Source organism: Dipodomys merriami, unplaced genomic scaffold (genome assembly GCF_024711535.1).
Source record: "Dipodomys merriami isolate MVZ:Mamm:240054 unplaced genomic scaffold, mDipMer1.0.p SCAF_8, whole genome shotgun sequence".
Lineage (NCBI taxonomy): Eukaryota > Metazoa > Chordata > Mammalia > Rodentia > Heteromyidae > Dipodomys > Dipodomys merriami.
In genome coordinates, this window is record NW_027206401.1 from 29,349,090 (window position 1) to 29,367,202 (window position 18,113).

Consider the following 18,113-nt stretch of genomic DNA (forward strand, 5'->3'; position numbering starts at 1 on the left):
AAATGATTCTTGCTGCTGTGTCAAAAGAGACATATTTACATCGTTCCTCATGATGTGACCAGGAAATCCTGTGTAGAAAAACGGTTGCTGCAAAAGGACAAAAAAAAGAAGAAAAAAAAAGTTTGCTATGTTTTCTTAAACTTCTGCCCTATCCAGGAGTTTTTCAGATACAGTCTCATTTTTGAAATTTTAACCCATGAATTTCAGTTGTCAAGATGATTGCACCTGAGCTGGCTTGTCTCTTGAGAAGGTGATGAGTTTATATGTATTATTTTTTCTCCTCCTAGTCCTGGGTCTTCCCAGGAACAAGAGGAATGTTTGTTTCCATGCCTAGAAGAAGGCATTCCTGCTTTGCAGGTTTTAATCTCATGCCTGACAGGCCTTCTGGTCTCCTGCTGACGTCTGTGCTCTGAGCGTCAAAGACCCAAATGACAGAGGCTCTGTGATCTCTCTCCTGAATGACAGTGACACTGTCAGCCAGGAGGGGGCTGTCACTTCAGATTCCACGGCCACTTGAGCAGCTGCAGCTGCTGCCTGAGACAAAATCAGATGCACCAACCCTTTGAATGTGCTCTCAGGTTTGCAAGGAATGTACAGACTTGTTGCAGTTGCTCTCTCTTCAGGCCCTGGTATTTTGGATGTCTGTCACAAAGCCAATTCCAATTTCGGTAAGAATATGCTAACTCTTTGGGCACCAAGGGCTATGTACTAAATTTCACTGCAGGGTTCACACATTCTTACTGACAAGTTCTATGAACCCCATGTTATAAATAGGGAAACTACCCAGCATGTCTAACATGGTGAGTCAGTTCTATAAATGGTAATCTAGAGACATAGTTATTCTTCAACCACTTGCAGCCATTTATTTTTCTCCCTATAAAATATTCTGCCCTCAGGAGGGAAGAGGGATATTTACTGTCACCTGGTTATGAAAAATTAACAACTTAAGTCGGTTGGCTTCAGATGAATTTTTTTGACAGCAATCGAGGGATAGGAAATGATGCTTTTATATTATTTATCTATAGAGCTTATTAAGTTCTCAGATATAACTCACTCTCAGAAACCTGTTCTCCCCACTGCCCCTCCCCTTTTCTTTTCAGAGACGGCAAATGGTGTTTTTCCCTGATCTGATCTCTTCTTCCTCTCTAGGTATTTTCCTATTTGTTGTTTTGTTTACCTTAGAAAGTGTAAGCATGACAATGTGAAGCTAATATCACAAAGCTCAAGGTTTTAAGGGCTGTATTTCTTTCTTTTTCATTTAACTAGGTTCTTGCTGACCAAGTTACCTGGCATTTCAGATTCACAAACTTAATTGAGTTATTTGGTTGACTAATAAGAGTTGCTAATGACTAATACTGTATTGTGTTAATAGATGGGACAGATGACAGAGATGATAGCATGAAAAACCCAATGATTTTCTTTATGAGCAGTGACAGGCCCAGCACTCATATAAAAAAATAAGTGAATCAAAATACAAGAGTATTATAATGAAGATATTAATAAAATATATAGGAATATAATGGGTAACATAATCAAGTCCAAGACTTACCAAATATAGGAATTTGACTTAGGATGTGAGGAAGGGCTATTATAAGATTGTTAGGCAAAGAAAAAAATGACAGGATCCTATTAGGATGTGGAAAATAAATTTGCAAAGATCTGATGTATAAAATAGTCATGAGTTAGAAGTTCAACTTGACCAGAACCTTTAATGAGACAAAATATCTCACACTGTGTGCTTGCCTACCACTGATATTTGTTTCTCCGGTTTTCTGGAGTCTGGTCAAAGGCCAATTTTCTAGCAGGTTTGATGTTTGGTGAGAGCTGTTTTGTATTAGTTTCTAGCCCTATTCTCTCAGGATGCAAGGTAGCTAGCTTTCTGGCTTCTCATTATGGGGACACAAATTCCGTACTGAGAGCTCTGTAACCACTGCTGAAGAAGAGTACACAATTGAAAATATGTAAGCCACATGATAAAATGAACTACTATGAAGAAATTTCAGGAGATACAATAAATGACAAATTTCTATCCAACAATTTGGGATAAAAACCATTTGAAAAACACTTTAAACAGCTTTTTAAAAATTTTCTAGGAAATACTAGATGGAAAAAGAAAACAGATACCAAGAACAGAATAATGTTCAGAAGGATTAATAAAAGAAATATCTGAAAAATAAAATGCAAAGGTGTAATTAGTAAAATGAATTCTATGAGCAGATTAAAATAGTTGATTAGACATTACTAAAGAGTAATTTACTGATTATGAAGAACATGGGAAAGTTGAACTGGGTGTAGTATGGCAAAATGAGGTAATGGAAAATACAAATAAACAACTGTCAGGAAGAAGGCTGAAATGGAAGAGCAGGAAGAGGAGGAGACTGTAGAGTTGGGTAGAATCTACAGGATTTGATTATGGAAGAGAGGAGATTGGCCATAAGTCAGAGGTCTGTTTTTGAGAGGACCTGGGGGATTTGAGTGAAATTTCAAGTGTGATTTACAAACTACAAGGGCTCTTTAAAAATGTTATTATGGAGTTCTACTTATAATTCTATAATTCAGTTATGAGTACAATGCTTGTTGGAAGTGTCACCCCTTCCTTTGCTTTCTCCCATGTCCTCCCCTTCTATCTCTGCCCATTAGTTGCTTAGTTCATCTTTTATATAGTGAATATTGAATTCCACAACTGCGTTTGTTCACCCTTCCTCCTTCTATTCCTGTGCTCTTCATATAAGGGCTTGGACCTTTCTTTGCAAAAAACCAAAGCAAAAAACAAAAACAAAAACAAAGAAACAAAAAACCAACCAAAACCCCAAACAAAAAAAAAATGACAAAAGCTGAAATCTTCCTGGAACAGATAAGCAGAAATTTATACTTACATCTTTGAAGAATTCACTGACAGATAACTAACTAACTGAAGCTGAGTGTGAAGTAGATAGACTAACTTTAGGTTTATAAACAATATTATAATTACTATTATTATATTTTCCATCAGAAGATGTTTTTCTTTTCTTTTTACCTTTAATTTTTATTGTAGAGGTTATGTTCAGAGGGATTACAGTAACATCATCATCATCATCATCATCATCATCATCATCATCATCATCATCATCATCATCATTATTATTATTATTATGTGACTATGCCAGTCCTGGGGGCATGAATTCAGGAACTGGGCAATGCTCCTGAACTTTTTGGCTCAAGTCTAACACTCTATCACTTGAGTCAAAGCTCCAGCCTTTTTCTTCTCTCTCTCTCTCTCTCTCTCTCTCTCTCTCTCTCTCTCTCTCTCTCTCTCTCTCTCTCTCTCTCTCTCTCTCTTTTGCTGGCTAATGGGAGATAAGAATCTCACGGGCTGTCCTGCCTGGGCTGGCTTTGAACCACAATCTTCAGATCGCAGCCTCCTGAGTAGCTAGGATTACATATATGAACCATTAGTGCCTAGCTAAGCATTGGTTTATACAGAGATTTAGAGAAACATATGAACTAATGGAACTAACTGAACTGGTTTATTAGTTCAGTTCCAAAAACTCTTTCTACACTGCCACAAAGGAACTCACTAAAGAGAAATAAAAGTACATGAGCTACTTTCAGGTTAGTCATTAAGTTACTATTGTTGTTGTTATTCTCCTTCTTTTAGTGTTTTCAGAATCAAATCCAGGGCTTCTAGGCAAGTGCTTTACTGATGAGCTCCATCCCCAGACCACTACATTGGTCTCATTTTTCTTTTTCTGGTTTAGTGGTGCAGGAGTTTGACATCAGGGCCTTGGTCTTGCTAGGTAGTTCTCAGTCATATGAGCCAGTGAGCACATCACTGAACACCAACAGTAAATGACATAGTTGATTTCAGGGAGGTGACAGTATAGTTCAGATAGGATGAAGATTTTTGTCAAAGTACAACTCTTGATTTTTAACCAGCAATAAATGAAAGAGATAAGCTAACTCATTTATATATTAATATACTAATCCTGTTCGTGCCAATAAATGTATCCATTTACTATTAATTTACTTAGACTTCCTAAATTTTCTGTTTTCTAGGACAAATTGATAATAACAATATAGAAGCCTCTGTGTCAGTAAGAGTTGAAGACTGTGATGCTTTAGAATAGTCAAAATAGCAACTTTGTGATATTTACTCAATTTGTTTACCGAATTTGTTAAAATATGAATGTTTTAGCCTTACTGCTTATGCTTAAGTAAATCTTCTGTTACAGAAAATATTTGAGCAGTATATGGGGATGATTACAAATTTTGGCTTTTGCTGTTTGTCCATGGCTCACCCCTTAATTCTAGCTCTCAGGAGAATGGGATTGGAAGGATGGGAATTTGAGGCTAGTCCAGGGAAAAATGTTTGTTGGAAACTATCTCACCTACTAGAGTGGTATGGTGGAACACTAGTGTCATCTACATTGGGAACTGAGATCAAGAGAATCACAGTTCCAGAAAAAGAATTCTATGAGACTCCATCTCAAGTAGAGAGGCTGAGCTTGGTAGTGAGTAATGGTCAGCTCAGCTAAATGAGAAATACAGATAGAGGGTTATGCGCTAGGAACACCTCTTGACACAATGAGACCTTTTCTCAAAATGACCAGTGCAAAAAAGCCCTGGGGGCATAGCCGAGATGTAAAGCGCCTGAGCCTGTCGAGCATGAGTTCAAATCCCACTGCCACAATAATAATAATGATAATAATAGTAATGATAATGTGGCTTTATTCAGGCATGAGGCTTCCTGTCTGAAATTCCAGCCACTCAGGAGACTGAGGGAGGAGGATCATGAGTTTGAGGAGAGTCAGGGAAAGTGAGAGGATATAACAAACAGCATATTAAAAAATGGTTATTAGCATAGCTTAAGTAGGCTTAAGTGTTAGAATTCTTGTCTAGCAAGAAAGAGGCTTGGGGTTAACTCCAAGATTACAAAAAAAAATCCTGGCCCTGTAGTTAAATACTTCTGCTCTGTTGATCACTAACTGGGTAGTTTTGAAATGACTAAGTAACCGTTCCATGCCTTTGTGATTGGCAAGATAACACTAAAGGGAATTACCTCAAAGGGTTATGAAGGTTGAATTAGTTCTAACTTATGACATACCCTGGTTGTTCGTGTTCAAAAGTGTTAGGCTACATTATATTTCAGTATTTTTTGGTTCCTCCATTATACTAAATATCAGGGGTTGAATTTAGGGTACTTTTCTTGCTACCGTAGCTCTTTTGTTTTTAGGTTTGTTTTATTTTCAGATAGAGTCTCACAGTAATATGTTACTGGGACTAGCCTTGAATTCAGTTTCTGCCCCCTGAGTAGCTGAATGACAGGCCTGTAAAACCACCCTTGTCTATCAATTTATTTATGAGAAAGCTCTGATATAGAAATTTTCTGGCTTATAGGTTTCTCTGTAAGAGGTTGATACTAAATATCACCTTCACTATCAGAGGTCATGAAAAACAAGAAAAGAATAAAGCCTTTTGTGATTGGCAGCTTTATAACTGCCATTGCATAAGAATCTTTTTGTTGTTGTTGGTTGCCTGAACTCAGGGCCTGGGTGCTGTCCCTCAGTTCTTCAGCTCAAGGCTAGCACTCTATCAGTTGAGCTACAGCGCCACTTAAGGCTTTTTCTGCTTAGGTGGTCCTGAGGAATGGAACCCAGGGCCTCATGCATGCAAGGTAAGCACTCTACCACCAAGCCATCTTCCCAGGCTCCCCCACCCCCCACCCTGTGTAAGAATTTTGCTCAGTATCTTATTCAATCTGCTCAACAGCACTGCAAAATAGCAGCTATTTCTCTAATCTCCGACTTGAGATAAGCACAATTCTGTTTAAAAGTACTAGAGGAGCCATTTGTGATCATCCCAATCCTCAATTTTTACTTTCTTAGAGAAAATATGACTATGCCATAGTCATGGACATTATTATTTTCTTTCCATGCTTCAGTTAGTTTAATTGACTGAAGTAGTTCACATGCGAATCTTCTATAATTGCTATATCTAAAGCTCTTCTGGAAAGAAGTCATGAAATAATTATGACTTGGGGAGCTTCTGGATTGTCTTCAACAAATTACCAATATGAGGCTTGAAGTGATGAAATTATAGTTAGGGAGAGCCTGACAATTAGTAGAGGAAAGACTAACTTGGTTGAAAATCATGTCTGGTTATGTGTTAAGAATATGTTCTAAATTGTAGCAATAAGGAGAAAACTAGAAGAAGGATGTAATAAAAGGAAAAATGACTCTGACCTCTACAAATTACTAAGTATCCATGATAATGCCATACATTTGGAAAGCTTTAATGATTTGTATATTTTTAAATATGAGTATTTTTTAAGTAAATGAAAATGTAATATATCATTAAAAGTGTTTGTGTTGCATTTAGGAAGATACATTATCCCATAGTCAGATTGTGAGATGGCTCAGAACTGTTTTGCTCTTTGTGGTATATTTACACATATTTATATTTATCTATTATATATTTATAAATATTTACAATGATAAATTATAAAGGCTTATAATCATTCATAGAGTATATTTATAATTTATATAAATTTGCTATATATTATTTATTTGTATATTTATATGTAAGTATATAAAATATATTTGTACATATATAGCTGTATAAATGCATATATATATTTATATTTATACTACTAATATATAAATACATTGTATACATACTTTGTGTACTTTTAGTTTTGGCTTGGCGTTTGCTCACAGCAGAAAAATATAAAATTTTAGCTTTTAGACGGTTGGAGTTTTAATTCCAATCTTAGCGCGCCCTCTGCTGCTTAATAGTAGGTATGAGAAATCCTGATTTACTGATTCGAAAATTGGGTCAGAATTTCTATTTCTTTATGGTTTTTATGTTAACTTGTTGAAATGCAACTCTAAATCACTCACTACTAAAATTACTGACTAACCTCTTTATCTCAAGTACAGTTTCACAGTGAACAGGAAAAATTGGTGTGTTCCAGGATCCTCTAAAATGCTGGTTTAAGTACTAAGATGTTTCTTCTAATTTTGAGGGTAGAAAGGAACATCATAAGAGAAGAAATAAAGAATTGATTAGACATTTATCAAATGAGCCCTAGGTATTCCACAGCCATCATCTAAAAGTTCAATGATGGATAATTTGAAGAGGAATAGAGGTGCCAGTGATTTTCTTAAGCTCACATAACTGGTAAAGCCAGTATCAAGTTTTTTTTTTTTTTTTTTTTTTTTTTTCCAATCCTGGGGCTTGAGCTCTGGGCCTGAGCTGGGCCCTAGGCTTCCTTTGCTCATGCTAGTGCTGTACAACTTCAGCTCAGTGCCACTTTTGGCTTTTTCTGAGTAGTTTATTGGAGATAATAGTCTCAGGGACTTTCCTACCCTGATTGGCTTTGAACCAGGATCTTCAGCTCTCAGACTCCTGAGTAACTAGGATTATAGGAGTGAGCCACTGGCGCCCAGCTGGACCGTCTTAACTCCAAATTCCCATTTAACCTACAAGAAAAATGGTAGAGGGAAGAAAGAAGAGGAGGAGGAAGGGAGGGGAGGGAGAAAAGGATGGATAGGAGTAGGTGAGGGGAAACAGGAAGGGGATGTATGGTAGAAAAGTCTGTGACTCATTTGTTCAATTATTATCTTAAAAAGCCAAGTTAGACTTGTGGATTGTAGATAATATAGTAATACAATGTTAATATGTTCTAATTTACAATATTTTAATGGGCAGCAGTTGTAAGTACCTTATTTAGTCTTCTCTTTATTACATAGCATTACATAGTTATATGTGCTGAAACATTGTTACCACATTTTTCAGAGCAGAAGGAATGAAAGAGATGATTGACTAACTGGTCACTGTGGGCAAGTGGTTACCAACTCTAAACCTTGGTTTCCACAAATCTAAAACAGCACTAGAAGTGGCGCTGTGGCTCATATGGTAAGAGTGCTTGAGCTGAAGAGTTCAGGGACAGCACTCAGGTCCAGAGTTCAAGCCCCACAGCCAACAACAGCAACAAAAAAGTCTTCAGGACATGTGTGACTCTCCATCCCGTTGAGGGATATGATTTATTGTTCATCTGGCAGACTTTACAAGCTAAGTCATAACTGCAATTAAACTTTCCACATAAAACATAATCCCATTTTGAAAATGCAACCTAGGTCTTGCTGGCACAATACTTATGAATACTAATAGCTCTCTTTAAAGGGCTGCAATTGGTCACTGTAGATTGATCACCACACAGAGCCTTATTAAGTCATATCAAAGGGCTCTGAGGATATTGAAAGGCTCCATTAATATTTTCTGTAAGGCTTTATCAGATCAAAGTATTGACCTTGGCGAGAAATAATTTTATTAATGAGTTCCTGGTAAATAGTGTCATTGTTGGAGAAGAGAGAGTTCTTTGTAATAAAACGTTCAATAGGAGAGTCATATACAGATCCTTGAAATTCACCCTCAGGAAACCTGTGCACAGGTGAAACGCAAGGTAATTGTTTGAAGTCCAGGGATAGGTTAAACCCAGAAGAGAAACTAACAGCAAGTACCTCTATGGGGCAGAATTCATATAGTTAGCCAGGGGAGGGGTATGTTAGAAGTGTGTGCCTCATTGGTACTGTTGTAACATCCTTTAAAAAAATAATGATGAATATTAAATAGCCAAATAGTAAGAGCTCTGTGCTTGTTAGAACTCAATAACATTTCACCTTTCTTCTCCTAGGAGTATTAGAATTTTAAGAATAGAAATCCATGCTGTACTTAACAGAATAGGCAAAGATATGTTCTTTCTGTGACGGGCTGACTAGAAGACCTCAAGACCATGGTGAAGAGCATTTCATGGGACAGTCAGCCCAAGCACCACACCCCTATGAATTTAGGAGGAATATTGTGAGGTTTTTGTTTTTGGATTTGTTTTTGTTTTTTGCTGGTTGTGGGGCTTGAACTCTGGGCCTAGGCGCTGTCCCTCAGATCCTCAGCTTAAGGCTAGGGCTCTACCACTTGAGCCACAACGCCACTTACAGTTTTGTGGTGGTTTATTGGAGATACGAGTCATGGACTTTCCCGCCCGGGCTGGCTTTGAACCATGATCCTCAGATTTCAGCCTCCTTAGTAGCTAGGATTACAGGTATGAGCCACCAGTGCCTGGCTATTGTGAGATATTTTTAAAATACTTAAAAAAAATCTTGAACATTGTCCCTGATAGAAAAATATGAATTATATGGTCTTTTTTTCTTATTCTTTTAGCTTAAAATACATTATGCATACAAGTACGCATGTCACAAACTTTCTCACTTTTGCATTTTTACATGGTGAGAAGATAATGTTTTTGTGGCTAATGAGGAAGAAGGAGAAAGAAATATTTCAAAATCGCACTTTCTGCAGGAAAAAAAAAAACCAAAATCTATTTCTGAATCTGGAAGAGGTACTTTCACAAAGTCAGTGTCTACTTTTGGAAAAAGCCAATGGAAAAAATGCTTTTCTATTTCCTTCGTATCCTTTCTCTCATGGCTTATTAGAAATGGCTATAAATGTATCACAATTGACATTACCCAAAACTTTCCTTTCTTTCCTACTCACATGTTCTGTGTCTAGCCTTCTAATAGCCCATAATCAGGTGACTTGTTTATGCTGCAGTTAAGTGAAGATGGCTTCATGCTGGAGGCACCCTGGGGCGTTGCCATGGAGACACCACGATCACTGATTCAGTATTAGGATTTTTGGCCACACTATTGAAATGATCAGAGGGAGAAGGCAAGTTGTGAGTTTTAACAGGATCCCAAGTAATTTCTGTTATACTTGCACCTTCCTTTAAAAAGTTCACATACGTATTTTAAAATCTGAATATAATATATACTAAAATAATGCATATATGTAGTATATATGTTATATATTCATGCTTTTAAAAATTAAAATCAGGTTGCAGATTTGTCAAAGAAACCTGATAGTATAATTTAGAAACAGATATCGTGAAGATTTTTTTTTCTCTTGCTCATGTTGTGAGTTAATGGTATCTCTTGCCTGGTTATAGTAGTTTTAGGAAAATTGAATTCAATAATGCATGCAAAGCATTTAGCATTGGATTTGATGCTGTGATAGGCAGATATTTGAAGATGTTTACCCTGTGATGTTTACCCTCTGATTATTCAAGCAAACGCTCATGTAGATCCTGTCCTGAAGGTGCTCTATAGATGTGACTAAGGACTATAAAACAGAATATTCTGGATCATCCAGAGGGTCCCTTTGAATTATGAGCCCCTACACAAAGTAGATTCCAAGACCTTCCATAAGGGAATACATCCATGCCAACACCTTGATTTGAGCATTGTGAGTACTACCCAAGTACTTAAGATTTCTGGCTTACAGGACTTATATAATACATTCGTTCTGTTTTAAGCAGTGAAATGAGTGGCAATTTGTTAGGACAGCAATAGAAAACTCATGTAAGCACAGAGCTCTGACCAAAAATGATCTTTCTTTTTCTTCCACCTTCTATGCTCCCAATCCACGGCTCCATCTTACTAGTTTGGGCACTAGGGCAGTGATCTAGGACAGAGACACTACTGGTTGGCAGCTGGGTAATGAAAGCAGAGAATGGGCCTATGGGGGATGGGGTGGGGGGGTTAAGGTGCAGCCAATCACGAGGGCTTTGTCCTCCAGCTCACACTGACACTGCTGTCTCCATTTCTCCTAGCCAAGTTCACCACTGGAAACAGGCTGCTCTCATCTGCTTCCTAGGCTGTTGGCCTCATTTCCTCTTACGCAGCTGGTTCCATCTCCTCTTGTCACACCATACTTTGTCTCAGTAAAATGAAAAGAACGAACTTCCTGCCCCTCTCTGACACCCAGCACTTGTTTCCAGCATGTGTGCTCTGCTCTGCTTTGCTTCTATAGAATGATACTCTTTAGTCTTAGAAGCAAAAACATCTGGTTGGGACTGTCCGGGGCTATGGAGCCTCTACGGGAAAATGGCTTCTCCCAACCAGTCAACTGTGCTAGCTTGCTCAAGAGAATACTTGAGAATCTGTGGAGTCCAGGCAGAATTAACTTCCGTTACAGAGTTAATGATTTCCACCTTCAGGAGAATCTTAGCACTCCTAAAAATACAATTGACTTGTCCTGGGTTGCACAATAAAAGGTTAACTATCTCATATCTGGTGACATTTGCTCTATTTCTTATGATACTCTTATTTGACTTTGCTTTCCCTTACGCTTTATCTTGAAAAGAAAAAAAATACTCTTAATTCTACAAAACACTTCTAAGTGTTTTGGAATTTAAAAATATGTCAGTATTAAATGAATGAATAAATTAATATATACATAAATAAATTACTTTTTTGTATTGTATTGAAAACATAAGGGGACAGAAAGAATTACTTATCTTATGAAGAAAGCCTCCTAGAAACAGATGAGAATAGAACAGATATTTATGAGCAAGAATTTCTACATAGAGAAAATTAGGAAATATTTTAAAGAGACATATAAAGGTAGTTGTGAATGGAACTTGGGTAACTTTAAAACTTTTTTTTTGTCATTATGACACTATATACTTATAATTTTAAACAAATAATACTTAAACATTTTTGACTTTTTTATAAATTTATTTTTAGAAAAAATGTAGTATGTGATTTTGAATGTTCAAATGGTTTTCCTGTGCAATGGCTTTATATAACAGTTGAAGCAATGAACAAAGGAAGACATCATGAGGACAGCGCAGACAGCGCAGTAGCAAGTGAAATTTATGACTCCTTTTTGTTCTTGTTGAGTGTCTCTAGATTTGGTGGATTAGTGTCTTAACTGATTATAGATAAAAGCCATCAGTCTAGAGCCAACCATTTACTATTGTAACCAGAATAAATTTTAGGTTTAAGATGAATAATTTAAGAAATATTTCTGGGAGCTTTTGTAAACATTTCAACTCAAATCAGCAAGTGGAATTTAATAGCACCTGGATTAATCAGAAACTAATAAGGCAAAAATTGCTTCTTCTGTAGATACAGAAAAAAAATCTAATTTGTGCTAGCTTTTTTTGAAGGGAGAAAATCACTCACAGGGGTTTTTTTTGAGCATCTAGAGGGTATAGTAGAGTGGCAGAGAGGCTGCTGCATGTGATAAGATATATGTTTATCAAAGATGAATCACCACAAAATGTGCTCTATGGACTAGTCAGATGGGATTGTTGGTATGGCTTAATGCACTATTAAAGCTCTACTGGAACTGTTTCATCCCAATATTCAGTTCAAGCAAGAGCTGTCCAGCCACAACCTACTAACCTGTGTCGCAGCCCCTGTTCTATTTTCTTGGGCTTGCCTGGGCTTTCATACTGACAAACTATTTTTTTTATGTTTTTTTTTATTGTGAAGATACTATACAGAGGGTTACAGTTACATGAGTGAGGTAATGAGTACACTTCCTCTTGAACATTGTTACCCCCTCCATTGTTTTCCCCCTACCATCCCCTCCCTCCCTCCCTTCCCTGAGGTTCTTTTTTTTTTTTTTTTTTTGATTGTTATTAAGTGATTACCTAATTTCCGGAAATTCACAGTATTGTGGAATAATGATGCTCATTTAAAGTCACAAGTTCATTCTAACTTTCCTGGAGCAAATTGTCTATCACAGTCTGTAATATATAACGGTGCTCACATGTTATTTACCATATATGTGATCAGCAGCATGGGGATATTTAGTAGTGGTTCAACCAGATGAGTGGGAGTTCTTTGTTTCTTAAGTCCTGTTAGTTTTGTCATATCACCTAACATTTTGGATTTAGCATCCACTTATCAGGGAGACCATGTACCATTTGTCTCTTCATTCTTGGCTTACCTCGCTCAACATGATTCCTTCTAGCTCCATCCATTTCCCTGCAAATGCCATTATTTTGTCATTTCTAATGGCTGCATAATATTCCATTGTGTATAGATACCACAATTTTTGGATCCATTCATCTGTGGTGGGACATCTGGGTTGTTTCCATATCCTAGCTATTGTGAACAGTGCTGCAATAAACATGGAGGGGCACGTGTCCTTGTATATTGGTTCCTGTTGTTCAGGGTAGATGCCTAGAAGTGGTATGACTGGGTCTTAAGGGAGGTCAATCTTTAGCTTTCTAAGACCCTCCAGACTGCTTTCCAAAGTGGTTGTATAAGTGTACATTCCCACCAGCAGTGTAATAGCGTTCCTCGTTCTCCACATCCCCTCCAGCATTTGTCGTTGGCTGATTTGTGGATGTGGGACATTCTGACTGGGGTAAGGTGGTATCTCAGGGTTGTCTTTATTTGCATTTCCTTCACCACCAGGGATGATGAACATTTCCTCATGTGTTTCTTTGCCATTTTTATTTCTTCATTTGAGAAGTCCCTCTTTAGTTCCCTTGCCCATTTAGTAATTGGTTTGTTAGGTTTGGGAGGGATTAGTTTCTTGAGTTCCCTGTATATACAGGATGTTAACCCCTTGTCTGATATATTGCTGGTAAATATTTTTTCCCAATTAGTTGGTTGTCTTTCTAGCTTGGTTGCGATAGCTTTAGCTGTGCAGAAGCTTTTTATTTTAAGGTAGTCCCATTTGTCGAGTCTCTCTCCAACTTGTTGTGACCCTGGGACTCTGTTCAGGAAGTTCCTTCCTGTGCCTATTAGTTCAAGTGTCTCTCCTACTCTGTCCTGCAGTATTTTCAGAGATTCAGGTTTAATGTTAAGGTCTTTAATCCATTTTGAGTTGATGTTGGTGCATGGTGATAGGCTGGGATCCACTTTTAGTTTTCTGCATGTGGCTGCCCAGTTTTCCCAGCACCAGCGGTTGAAGAGGCTGTGTTTCTTCCATTGTATGTCTTTGGCTCCTTTGTCGAATATCAGCTGGCTGTAGGCCTGTGGATTTATTTCTGGATCTTCTGTTCTGTTCCATTGGTCTTTGGGTCTGTTTTTGTGCCCGTACCATGCTGTCTTTGTTATTATAGCTCTGTAGTAGAGTTTGAAGTTCGGCATGGATAGCCCTCCCATATTGTCTTTATCCCCTAGAATTGTTTTGGCTATTCTAGGTCTTTTGTTGTTCCATATGAATTTTTGGACTGTTTTCTGTATTTCAGTGATGTACGTCATTGGGATTTTAATAGGAATTGCATTGAATTTGTATATTAGTTTTGGAAGTATTACCATCTTTACTATATTAAGTAGGCCTATCCAGGAGCATGGGAGGTCTTTCCATTTCCTAGTGTCTTCTGTAATTTCTTTCTTTAACTTTTTATAGTTCTCATTAAATAGTTCTTTTACATCTTTGGTTAGGTTAATTCCTAAATATTTTATTTTTTGGGAGGTTATTGTGAATGGGGTTGCTCCCTTTATTTCCTTCTCTTCCTGTACATTATCAGTGTATAGGAAGGCAACTGATTTTTGTGGGTTTATTTTGTATCCTGCTATTTTGTCGAAGTGATTTATGATTTCTAAGAGTTTGGGGATGGAGTTTTTGGGATCGTGGAGGTATAGTATCATGTCGTCTGCAAAAAGGGATAGTTTAACTTCTTCTTTCCCTATGCGGATCCCTTTAATGTCTTTTTCTTGTCTTATTGCCCTGGCTAAGGGTTCTAGGACTATATTGAAGAGGAGTGGAGACAGTGGGCATCCTTGCCTTGTTCCTGATTTTAGGAGAATTGGTTGTAGCTTTTCCCCATTAAGTATAATATTGGCTATTGGTCTGTCATAAATGGCTTTTATTGTTTTTAGAAATGTTCCTTCTATTCCTATTTTCTCCAGAGCTTTTAGCATGAATGAATGTTGAATTTTATCAAAGGCCTTTTCTGCATCTGTGGCGATAATCCTGTGATTCTTGACCTTGGCTCTGTTGATATGTTGGATTACATTTATTGACTTACGTATGTTAAACCATCCCTGTGTCTCTGGGATGAAGCCTACCTGGTCACAGTGTATTATTTTTTATGTGTTTCTGGATTCTGTTAGCTAGAATCTTGTTAAGGATCTTTGCATCTGTGTTCATCAAGGAAATTGGCCTGTAATTCTCCTTTTTGGTTGGGTCTTTGCCTGGTTTGGGGATGAGTGTGATATTGGCTTCGTAGAATGAGTTTGGGATAGCTCCCTCCTTCTCTGTTTCTCTGAAGAGCTTGAGGAGTATGGGTATTAGTTCTTGTTTAAAGGTCTTATAGAATTCTGCTGTGAATCCATCTGGTCCTGGGCTTTTTTTTGTTGGAAGACTTTTGATAGCTTCCTGTATCTCATTATAGGATATTGGCTTATTTAATTGGTTAACTTCTTCTTTGCTCAGTTTGGGCAACTTGTATTTCTCTAAACATGCATCCATTTCTGCCCCATTTTCTTCCTTTAGAGAGTATAGCTTTTGAAAATAGTCTGTTAGAATTGTTTGGATATCTTGGGTATGTGTTGTGATGTTTCCCATGGCATCCCTAATCCTATTAATATGTGTTTCCTCTCTTCTTTTTTTAATTAATCTTGCTAACGGGTCATCAATTTTGTTTATTTTTTCAAAGAACCAGCTTTTTGTTTGGTTTATTTTGGTTATAGTTTTCTGATTTTCTAATTGGTTAATCTCTGCTCTTAATTTGGTTATCTGGCTTCGTCTAGTAGCTTTAGGTCCCATTTTTTCTTGTTTTTCTAGCTGTTTTAATTGCAGCATGAGATTATTTACTTGGTCTGTCTCCAGTCTCTTGATGTGGGCACTGAGGGCAATAAATTTGCCCCTCAGGACTGCTTTTGCTGTGTCCCACAAGTTTCTTTGTGAGGTGTTTTCATTTTCATTGAGTTGTAGGAAATGCTTTATTTCTTCTCTGATCTCTTCTGTTACCCAGGCATTGTTAAGGAGTGTGCTGTTCAATTTCCATGTATTAGAGAAATTTCTGCAGTATGCTTTGTTATTGAGAGCTAGCTTGATTCCACTGTGGTCAGATAGGATACAGGGGATTATGTCGATCCCTTTGTATTTGCTTAAGTTCCTTGCATGAACTATGATATGGTCTATTTTGGAGAAAGTTCCGTGAGCTGCTGAGAAGAATGTGTACTGTGTTGTTTTAGGGTGAAATACTCGGTAGATGTCAGTTAATTCCGCTTGAAGTATGGCCTCTCTTAATTCGGTAGCTTCTTTGCCAATCCTCTGGTTGGTAGACCTGTCCTTTGGTGAGAGTGGTGTGTTAAAGTCTCCTAGTATTATTGTATTGGGATCTATTTTATTCTGTAAGTTTGAGAGCATTTGTTTGACATATCTGGGTGCACCAATATTTGGGGCATATAAGTTGATGATGGTTATATCCTCCTCTTGGATTGTTCCCTTTATTAACATGTAGTGTACGTCCTTGTCTTTCTGTACTGATTTTAATGAAAAGTTTATTTTGTCAGATATCAGGATAGCTACACCTGCTTTCTTACTGGGGGCATTTGATTGGTAGATCCTTTTCCACCCCTTCACTCTGAGTTTGTTTGTATGTTTGGCTGAGAGGTGGGTCTCCTGAAGGCAACAGATGGATGGGTCTTGTTTTCTGATCCAGTCCTCAGTTCGTTTTCTTTTAATTGGCGAATTCAGCCCATTTATATTAAGAGAAAGTATAGAGAGATGCATTGTTGTCCCTGCCATTCCGTTTTCCTAAGTTTTTCTTCTTTCCTTTCCTCCTGTGCTTGCTCAGTTAGACTTTGAGTAACGCCTGTTTGGGTCAGGTCCCAGTTCCTGGTTGCTTTCTTCAGTATGTGTCCCTCCTCTTAGAATTCTTTGTAACGCTGGCTTAATGTTTATGTATTCATTTAGTTTTTCTTTGCTATTAAAAGTTTTTAGTTCTCCATTGAATGTGAATTCTAGCTTTGCCAGGTATATTAGTCTGGGTTGGCAGTTATTGGCTCTCAGGGCTCGTATGGTGCTTTCCCAGGCTTTTCTTGCATTCATTGTTTGTGTGGAGAGATCTGCAGTGATTCTAATTTTTTTCCCATTGTAGTATAGCTCCTTCTTCATTTTTGCTGCATGCAGGATTGTTTCCTTATTATTCAGATCTATCATTTTTACTATAATGTGTCTAGAAGTGTTTCTCCTGGGATCTTGCTTGTTGGGTGTTCGATAAGCTTCTGTGATGTAGTTAAGATGGTCATTTTTGAGGTGGGGAAAATTTTCATTGATTATCTTGTTAAATAGGTGTTGCATTCCCTTGCTCTGGAATTCCTCACCTTCATCCACTCCGATTATGCGAAGGTTAAATTTCTTGGCATTATCTGCTTGCTCTTGAATTTCCCTTTGGTTTAATTTGAGTGATTTTTCCATATCTGTCACTTTTTGGTCCAGTTGGTGTATTCTGTCTTCTGTATCTGACACTCTACCTTCCATTTCATTCACTCTGTTGACTGTGGCTTCTATTGTGGTTTGCATGGAAGAAATGGATCCCTTTATGGATTCAATGTTGGTTCTCAGAGTACTGATCTCACCTCTCAATGAGGTATGCATTACCTCTAATTTGGCGTTTATCTCACTTCTTACTGAGGTTTGTGCAGCTTCTATTTTTTCATCCAACTTTTGTTTGATATCCTGTATCTCTTTTGATAGTTCATCCTTGTGCTCTTTCAATTTCTGATCAATTTCTCGCTTTATTTCTTGAGTCATTGCCTCCAGCAACCTTTGGATGTAGCTTTTGTCTTCCATTCCTGCTTTGCTCCCACTGGGGCTCTCCCCTGCGTGGCTGCTGGCTTTTGAGGTGAGCTTGCTGTCCTGGGTGGTGGTAAACCTTGTGATTTTTCTCTGTGATTTTCACATGGGGGTTCAGGAGACTGCTCTTCAATTTTGTTTTGGTGTGTCTGTCTTTGCTTGGTTGCTGATTCTGTATTGATAGAGAGAGTCTGTGCCTGATCTGGGTTCTGTTGGGAGCCTATTTCCAGCTGCTATTCTGACTTACTAAGGATTCTCAACTCTCTGCTGTAGATTGCTGGCAATTCCCGCCTTTGGAAAGGTTGAGCAGCCTAGACTGCTTGTGTTTGCTCCTACAGGTGCTCTTGGGAAGATCAGATGCTCTGGATGCACTCTCCCAAATACTGGAGTCTGCTATGGGCTCCTGATGTGTTTTTGTTTGTTTGTTTTGGGCTGGTTGTGGGCTTGAACTCTAGGTTTGGGTGCTGTCCCTCAGCTCTTCAGCTCAAGGTTGGCACCCTACTATTTGAGCCACAGCACCACTT

The 18,113-nt window shown here is 37.9% G+C and overlaps 1 protein-coding gene across 4 annotated transcripts in view; it reads left to right on the forward strand.

Moving 5' to 3' along the window:
* Positions 1-547: 547 nt before the first annotated feature.
* Positions 548-18,113, forward strand: part of LOC138818975 (uncharacterized) — a 33,909-nt gene continuing 16,343 nt past the window's right edge. For 2 of the 4 annotated variants that reach the window (XM_070010132.1, XM_070010135.1), the window contains exons 1-3: positions 548-668; positions 1,101-1,149; positions 5,613-5,653. In XM_070010132.1, coding sequence (XP_069866233.1) covers positions 567-668; positions 1,101-1,149; positions 5,613-5,653 — 192 coding nt within the window. In that variant the 5' untranslated portion in view covers positions 548-566. The remainder of the gene's footprint in view (positions 669-1,100; positions 1,150-5,612; positions 5,654-18,113) is intronic. The other 2 variants (XR_011369285.1, XM_070010133.1) reach the window with 2 other exon arrangements.